The 9,196-nt window shown below is 55.0% G+C and overlaps 1 protein-coding gene across 1 annotated transcript in view; it reads left to right on the forward strand.

Annotated features, from left to right (window-relative positions):
- The window catches only part of OXER1 (oxoeicosanoid (OXE) receptor 1), a 3,695-nt gene extending 2,723 nt beyond the window's left edge, over positions 1 to 972 (forward strand). The window contains exon 2 of the mRNA XM_010842322.1: positions 2 to 972. Coding sequence (XP_010840624.1) covers positions 2 to 349 — 348 coding nt within the window. The 3' untranslated portion in view covers positions 350 to 972. The remainder of the gene's footprint in view (position 1) is intronic.
- The last annotated feature ends 8,224 nt before the right edge of the window (positions 973 to 9,196 follow it).

Raw genomic sequence — 9,196 nt, forward strand, 5'->3', positions numbered from 1 at the left:
CCTCGCCGCCGTGGTGGGCGTCTACACCGTCTGCTTCCTGCCTAGCGTGGCCTTCGGCGTCGCTTCCGTCGTGGCCTTCCGCCTGCGTGCCTGCCACGCCCTGGATATCTGCTCGCAGCTCTTCCACGGCTCCCTGGCCTTCACCTACCTCAACAGCGTGCTAGACCCCGTGCTCTACTGTTTCTCCAGCCCCAGCTTCTTCCGCCAGGGGCGGGCCCTGCTGGGCCTCACCCAGGGCTGGCAAGGCTCAGACAGCGACAAGAGCACCTACCGTGCCTGGCGCAGGGCGCGCTCTGGGAAGGTGGCGGCCACAGGGAAGCTGCAGGTGGACGTCTCAGAGGAGGACTGACCAGGAAGGCCCCTCCCAGAACTGGGGCTCTGCTGCGGGTGCCTCGGGACGGAGGAATGCCTGGCTCTGGGCTGGAGGGCCAGGGTTCGTCCTTGGACGGTTGCCAGCAAGGGTCCCTCAACCAGCCAGACAAAGGACCTCTGCAGGAGCCAGATGGGTGGCAGGGAGAGAAGAGGGTCTGGGCTTGGAGTCGTGTGTCTGATGTTGTGGGGATGATGTTCCGACAGCACGGAGCACCATGGCAGGTGGAAACAGCCAGGGAGTGCCAACTCAGCAGAAGGCCACAGCCGCCTTGTCCCAGGTCAGAGCCAGGGAACTGTGAGAGTAGAAGTCTTGTTTTAGAAATTTTGTTGTGACTCAGTTGCCAGGTCATGTCCAACTGTTTGCGACCCCATGGACTGCAGCACAGCAGGCTTCCCTGTTCTTCACTATCTCCCGGAGTTTGCTCAAACTCATGTGCATTGAGTCAGTGATGCCATCCAACCATCTCATCCTCTGTCACTCTCTTCTCCTATTGCCCTCATTCTTTCCTAGCATCAGGGTCTTTTCCAAAATTGGACAGCTGTTTTTTCTATGATCTCCAATTGGCTTTTTTTTTCAATACTAATAAACTTCCTTTTGAAAAATGCAAGCCTATCTCAACTGATCTAAGGAAAACCAGTAAGTATCTGCAGGTTCATCTGGCATCAGGAGGGTTCAAGAGTTCCCCAAGATGAAGGGACACTCTGGGGACAGAGTGGAGAAGCTGTCCAGGGCACCATCCTTCCACAGGAATCCTGGAGTCCCATGTGTCCTTAAAGTCAGAACACTCCCTGGGAGAGGTCCTCAGGCTCCCAGGATGGGCGGCCCACCTGGAGCCCTAGGAGGCCCTCCACCCCCCACCCCCCTACCCCACGCCTGCTCTCCTCTGGGACGATGTGGGGATCTTCAGCCTGGGAGGTTATCATCTCCACCCAGGTCAGGCTCCTGGACCCCCTCCCCTGGCTTTCCTTAGCCCCAAGTACCCTTCCCTGGCCCTGGAACCTGTGGTGGCTGCTACCCACCTGGACAGGAAGGGGCCTCCGGTCACCAGAGCCAGCTCACCGCCCTCCCCCAGGACCAGAGCCACCTAGCCCACCTCTCCTCCTTCCGGTTCTCTTCCACATGCCTGTGTCAGCGTCTGAGACCACCTGGGCTAACCCATCTGTTGACCTGGGGCTCTGCAGGCACAGGTGCGTACCTGGCATGAATTAAGGGTTTCTTTTAGGGGGTGGCCACGTGTAGTGGTTTTCCCTACTGTCCACAGTGGAAGTCATTGGGGATGCATGGCTTTCAAGGCTTCCGAAGGGCTATTCAGAGGTCACTAAAGCCCCAAATATGCCCCTCCTGAACCCCATGCGTCCCCAGCCCTAGCCATCTCAGGAGAATGAACATCTGCCCCCAATACACACACCCTCTCCCCACCGAGGGGGACAGAAGGGCCTAGGATGGGTTCCCTACTCATCACCCCAGTCACGGACCCCGGCCCTCAGATACAGGGTCTGACAATGGGGGCAAGCCCCCTCTCCCCACCTGTTTTCATCCTCTCAGCCCAGCCCTCTGTTATCATGGACAGGGATGCCGTTCCCCAGTTAGAAGTCCTCAAGAGTGGTGGCCAGGCCCAGGAGAGTCACCCATGTCCCAGGAGGGAGGCACATGGATGCCATGTGGATGTTGTGGTGGGAGATAGAACGTGTCAGGCAGGGGGAGATGGCCTGGGGGACAAGTTGGGTGGGTATTAAAACCCACCTCCCACTGTGTCTCCATCCACTTTTCCCGTTCCTGAAAACTCACCAACTACTGTCAGAACCCCACAGAGCTACTGAGAACCCAAACCAAGTGATGGAAAGGCTGTGCCACCTGGGTCCCTCCAAGGGGCTCCTCGGGCATCTCTGCCCTACATGGACCCTGCTCCATTCCTCTGCTCTGCTGTTGCCTCTCACTGTAGAGACGCCCTCTGCTGCCATGGGAAGGAGCTGGCCAACCTTGGCCTGAGATTCATCATTTCTGTCAGACCAAATGCTCCTGGAGTCTGGGATTTAAGCACTTCCTCGTGAAGGCCCCACCTCCAGGGGTACTAACATACTGTGCTCTGCGTGAACACCCGGCACCTTCCTTCTGGTACCATCTCTCCCCACATTTGCACCTGTCTGGTTGCTGAGCAGCTCTAGTGGCCAACAGGGCTCCCTGTGCCCCCCTTTCCTTGGCCCTCCCTTCCCTGGACCCTTCCCCTCAACACCGCCGTGTCCCCTCGCCCCTCAGGAGCTGGGCTCACTCGCCTGACTTCATGTAAGAGAAATGACTTGATGGTCCCTGTAGCCTGTCACTGCCGTCTCTTCCCCTCGAAGAGGCCCAGGTAGATGCTGATCACAGGGTTTGGGCCCACAACCCCGAATCTGCCCTGGATCCTCCCTGCCCCTCACCTTGAAGTTGATGACTACTCTCCCCACTGACAAGGAGCTCTCTAAAGGGGGTCTGGGTGTCCCCACAAGAGGCAGAAGCAGGGCTTCGGGCTTCTTTCACAGTCTCCCTGCATGGAAGGACCCCTTGGTCCTAACTTGGTCCCAACCCACAGTAAACCCCTCTCCCGGACTTGGTTCTCCATCTGTGAAATGGGAACAGTGATCCTGGCCCTTGCTCAACTCCAGGGGTTGGAGATGGAAACACCCCATTTGCTGAGCACTGAATGAGGACTAGAGTTTTTATGGGGGTGAAGGGAAGGGAAGGAGGGTAAGAAAGGATGGGAGAGGATGGGGAGAGAGCAAACTGTTGAAGGGCAGGGTTTTCTACAGATGGGAGAGTAGCCGCCATGGTGGTATAAGGTAGGCTGGAGACAGGCTGAGTAAAGACCCTATTTCCTACATTTGGGTTCTAAGCAGCATTTTGGTCCCTCGGGGTGGACTGCACTTTTTAGTGTACATGTGAGGCAGCACGTCTCTCTCCTCTTTCTCATATGACCTGCTGACACCTTCAGGGATGAAGAAATGGCTTCCATGACTTTACCCCAGGGACTCATGTGCAGGGGGCAGGCAGGCATGATGGGGCTGACAGGCCTGAAGCCACTAGTCAAGCATTTGCTAGGCACACACCATGGCCCAGACCCTCAGCCACAAAGGCAGATGATACGCCGCCAGGCCAAGCCTGGGAGAGACAGACCTGTGGACGGATCAGAGGCAATCCAAGCCAGTGGGCTCTCGAGGAAGTAACACGCAGATGACAGCACGACAGCACAGGGCAGGGGTAGGAGTGCCGGGAGTGAGGGGTGCGTGTGAGCTGAACGTGGAGGATGAGGAAAGGAGCAAAGGAAACACATCCATGGCAGAGCGAAGGGCGTGAACAAGGGCACGGAGCTGCGAGAAGAGCCGGTGGGCATGGGGAGGGTGAGGAGAGCAATGAGCCAAGGGAGCAGGAAGCCTAGGGACGGAGTTAGGAGACAGCAGGAGAGGTGGGCTGGGCCCTGCAAGCTCAGGACAATCCAGCAGGAAAGCAAGTGTGTGCGAGGTTTTCAAGAAGTTGACGATGATCAGCCTTGCTGCTTTTTCTTTTTTGGCTGGGTCTTTTTCTAGTTGCACTTGGGCTTTTTCTAGTTGCAGCGAGCATGGGGCTATCCTCTAGTTGCGGTGCACAGACTTATTGCAGTGGCTTCTCTTGTGGAGCATGGGCTCTAGGGCATGTGGGCTCAGTAGTTATAGCTCACAGGCTTAGTTGCTCGCAGGATTTTGGAATCTTCCTGGACTAGGGATTGAACCTGTGTCTCCTGCATTGGCGGGTGAATTCTTAACCCACTGAACCACCAGGGAAGCCCCAGTCTTACATTTTGATCAGTTACTCTGCTAACAGTGTGGACAGGCTGGTGAGCGGTAAGGGAAGACAAGCCAAGTAGGAAACAGTCTGTGTTCCAAGCAAGGGCAGCGACAGACAGCACATGGGTGCAGAGGCACAGCCCAGGTCGGGAAGAGAGGCGACTGGATGGCGGGTGGAAAGTGCACACTGAGGAAACGGGCCGCAGTAGGTTCAGAGGAGGAGATACAGGTAAGACAAGTTGGAGGAGCTTGGAGGACCTGCAGGCAAATAAGTACAGCAGCACGTTTAGGGCTGGGAACAGCATTTCAGACTCTTACTGATGGGAGCCGACCTCCTACAGGGAATGGATGAGGTCACCTGGAGAAGAGTGAAGAGGACCAAGAACCATCCTTTAAAAAAAAAATCCCCAGAAGTAAAGGACACACAAAGGAAGACCTGGTGAAATGCTCAGAAGAAACCTTTAAATAGGAAGAAAATCAGGAATGCAGCAATTAAAAAAAGAGCGTGAAGTGAAAAAAAAACTTAAAAGGAATACACTAGAGCCGTTTTTATGAGGGTAAAAGCCAAACATAAAATACCCAGACAGGCTGCAAAGTACCTCAGTATTTTCAAAATTCCTAATTGCATGCTGAAGAACCAACATGTGTGTCTGACACTGTCTGGTCAAGTTTCCTGTGCTGACACCCTGGATTAACACAGCATGGTCTGTGCTATTAAAAATAGCTTTTTGAGAACTGATAGGTTATCGTCTGCATAAAATTTAATTATATGCAAAATGTTCCATATTGATTATGGATTCATACATATGTAGTCATTGTATAAAATCATACACTGGGAAAGTGCTTTCTTCTAAAATGGAGGGACATGGAAAGGCGGTACGCAGGGGACTACTATTCTGAAATTTTATCTTTGTAAAAAATCCTGGGAAATGACTCTAAGTAATATCTGAATGTGGCTCAGTGTTGCTCTGGGTAGAGAATAAAGGAGTGTAATGAAGAGTAACAAAGACAAGTAATATGATGACAACCATGTCGAGTGCTCAAGAAAGCTCAAAGAGGGGGACCGCAAGACGGGCTGGATGTGGCAATTAGGAGGTCTCTGGTGACCTTTCAGTGGCAATCTCAGTGGGTGGCTGGGGTGGGCCAGAATGGGGAAGCGATCAAGGACTGTACTGTGTTGAGGAATTAATGAGACTTCAAGGAATGGAGACAAGTCTTTCCTCTTTAAACAAGTTGGCTAGTAAAGGGAGATAAGACGAGCTTCAGGCGAAGCTGAGAGAGGACCTGTGGTGGTTTGCCTGTTGACTGGATGGGGAAGTTTAAGCGGCCTGAGAAGGGAGAGAGGGTGAAGATGAGGGCAGCAGGGAGAAGATGATGACAGAGCAATAACAAACACTGTCCCAGGCCCCATGCGAAGCACTTTACACACACTAGTTAGTTCTGTGAGGTACATACTATGATCCCATCTTACAGACGAATGAACTGAGGCACAGACAGGTTGAGTAACTTGCCCAAGGTCATCCAGTAGTAAGTGGCAATCTGGCCTGAGTCAGGACACTCTACTGCAAGCCTCTACAGAGGGGGGGTGGGGCAGGAAACGATCCAACATGTGGGTGCCAGGAGGGTTCTCCAGAGGCCGGAGGGCACCTCCACGGGCTGGCGGAAGGTCCTGCAGTGAGGGGAACACAGGTGAAGGGACGCCTAGAAGACTTGGCTCTCAGGGGGGCGAGAGCTTCAGGGGCAACCAAGGGTTAGAACCGCTGGTTCTGGGAATAAGAAAACAAGCTCCCAAAGGACATATAAATGGGCCGGCTCAGCAAGCAGCGCAGAGAGGCCTGGTGAGGGGCGCTCACACCTCTGGGGTGGTCCCTGCAGGCTAAGTGGTTCCCTCCAGTGACCCCCTGCCGTTAGTCCAGGAGCAAGAGCAGAACAAATGGAAACCTCTTAAGAAGTTTGACTATAAAAACCCAGTCCTGGCAATGGATCTTAAGGCTGGTACCCCTTGAAAGACAGGGCACACATGACTCTCTATTGGTGAGCTTCCAGAAAGAGGGAGACGCTCGAGTCAGGATTAAATCTTAATAAAAAGACACCAAGAACCAGGGCGTTAGGGATTTCACAGAGACGGGGCTGCCGGCTTGCACTCTGAGGGCCCCTCTGCTTCCACAGAGCCTGCCCTGCCGCATCCGGCCTCGCTGAGCCTGCTCTCGGGACTTCTGCAAGGACTGGCAGCACCCTGCCTCCTCTACAACCTTTTCCAGGGTCCTGTAACCTTGCACATGGATGTCTTGCTTCTCTAGTGAAACTCTTGAAGGAATTCAGTGTCTCTCTCTTTTTTTTTACATCTCTCTCAAATCTCAGCAAACAAGGGTTGCAAACAGGCACACTTCACAAACACAGGCTGGAGGCGTCCCAGGGAGCCTACAGTGATGGCCCAGGACAGCCAGAGGCAGAGTCTACACCGCAGTCAAAAAGGTTTGAACCAGTAAAAACTCAACAGAGTAATTTCTACCAGGCTGGTTTCACACTTGGGGGCCTGAGAAACACTGAAGGATGCTGGGCATTCAGACAGGCTCCCGATGCCTTTCAGGTCAACTCAGACATGTTGGTTTCCAGCTCTCAGAGCTGAGGAGGGTGGGATGTAGAAGAGGGCACTGGGCTTCATCTGTGTCACCTGCAGCTCCTGCACCCACCTCACTGGCACGGGAGCCTTCCTGTCAACCCCTGGATGGAGTGCAGCACACTCCCTCAGCTCACCGTGGGAGCGGCCCCGCGCTCGCTCCCGCCACCTGGCTCCAGCACAGCAGTGCGAAAGGGATTGATGGAGAGAGGTCTGCCTGAGGTTTCTCCTACCTCCAGGCCTAGGGGACACAGGGTCAAAGCCACCTCTGGCGCAGCTCGGCCTCAGGAAACCGCCCTGTCCTAAGGCTGTGGCTTACAAGAGAGCAGAATAAAGTGCCAACCTTGGGGAAAGGCCTCTGAGCACCTCCATGTAGCTGGGGCGGGGATGTCAGACTAATGGGCCTGGCCCCAGAGCCACACAGGGGAGGTAGCACCTAGGGCTGGGGGCCGGCGGGGTCCTGCCCCTGCGCCCAGCCTTACAGCTGAGCCACTGTCCCAGCAAAGGGCGGCATAAAACCAGGCAGAATTTCCAGAAGTTTATTGGAAACAGGATACAAATTGATCGGTGGATGACATCTACTTACAGACAGACCACTCTGTAATAGCACACGCTGAATGAATTATCCTGGGGAAACACGCATGACCACTGATGCGTGGTCTGGGTGGGTGTTCTCCAGCAGGGAAACCAGAGACTGGGGGAAGAGGAATGGGCCGGGGTGGACAGAAAACTGGGACACAGCCTCCCTGAGGGGACAGGCGAGGTGGGGCTGCTAAATGAGTAAATTCCCCCAAAGGAGAAATGGGATAATGTTATGAATAAACCCCCTCCCCCACCTCCTCAAAGCACTTTCCTCCCAAGCAGAGTGACAGAGAACCTACAGAAACCCACCAGGGCAGCTACCCCCACCTCCACTCACCGGGGTCTTAGGACAGCATGGGGGATCCACAGTGGGATTGGACGTGACAGAGAATGGACCAGGGCCACGCACGTCCTGGGACTGCCTGCCCTCTGACCCACCACTCGCCTTCCCCTGCTCTGCTCTGGGGACTGACTGCAGTTGGCCTGTCCCCAGCTCCCAGATCAGCTGGCTTCCAGCTGCATTTAGCTAACGCAGAAATCTGGAAGGCATGGAGAAGGACGCCAGGCTATTTGTGCTCCCGCTTTGCCTGGGGTGGGGTGTGGGGGATATGTTTCTGGCAGGGCCCAGGTCTCCTCATGGCTTCAGCTCCCACCACATAGGCCCTCTGCAGACCCAGGCTCCACCCAGTGGCCTGACCCCCAGGATCTGGTCCCACCAGCTCTGTGGTTCCCTTTTTCCGGTTACCCCTCAGTGGCATCTTGGGTCTTCTTATTTCTCAGTTAAACAATTTCCTGGATTAAAACCCCTCTGTTTTAAATATATAGACTTTTCTGGTTTTCTTGGTTGGATGCTGACTTATAGAAACCAGGCTGTGGACAAGGCAGAATCATGAAAGGCAAGCTAGAAAGCAGTTGTGTCCTCTCCTGCACCACCTCGGGGTGGGCGGGCGATGACGGGGGAGGAGGACGATGACTCTCGGGCTTCAGCATCCTTCAGTGTCCTTATCCGAGGACACAGCAGCCCTGGGCACGTCTGCTGGGAAACATGTAGACGGGCGTTGCATGTCAGCCCACAAGCTCGCTGCTCACAGTGCTGACAGGCCACTGACACCCACAACGGTGACACTGGCTCCAAGAAAAGGGGGGTGGCCGGGAAAGCCTCGCGGCACCAACTGCTCCTTCAGCAGAGACAGATACTAGAGGCTCCTTGGCATCCATCCTCCAGTCCCTGAAGGTTCAGTGCTGGGAGACTTTCCCGAGATGAAGTGGGCGCCTAAGATCTTAGCCAGCAACCTTCCTACAGGAGGGCGGGGCTGCGGAACAAGGAGTTTTCACCACACAGTGAAGGGAGAGCTGTCGGGGTGCACCTGTCCCACAGCGAAGCATGAACTGGAGCCGGCCTGGGCCTCCCTGTTCTTCCTGCAGCCCTGGCCTGGCCCCGGTCTCCAAAGCTCCTCGCCTGGGTAAGGAGGGCCTCTCCCCAACAAGCTGGCAGCAGTCACGGGCAGCTAGTGGCTCCTTTAACCACAAGTCATGGTTCTATGTGGGTCAGGAGAGGACAAGGAAAAGGTAAAGGAATCATTCCACGATCTGTATCTATCGCACAGCAAATCCAGGGCAGAGCATGGGGATACAGCTCGGTTGCGTCTCTTTCTTTAGAGGATGTGGCACATGGCTGGTGAGGCAAGAGCTGGCTGCCTTCTCTCTCCCTGGGGCTTTACAGAAGGAGCTTCCCTGTGGGACCCTGAGGGCAATGTCTGCCCCCCCCACCCGGCTCACTGAGACCCACCCATGCGGCCCCAAGCCAAAACCTGGAACAGCTCC

Source organism: Bison bison, unplaced genomic scaffold (genome assembly GCF_000754665.1).
Source record: "Bison bison bison isolate TAMUID 2011002044 unplaced genomic scaffold, Bison_UMD1.0 scf7180017864177, whole genome shotgun sequence".
Classification (NCBI taxonomy): Eukaryota; Metazoa; Chordata; class Mammalia; order Artiodactyla; family Bovidae; genus Bison; species Bison bison.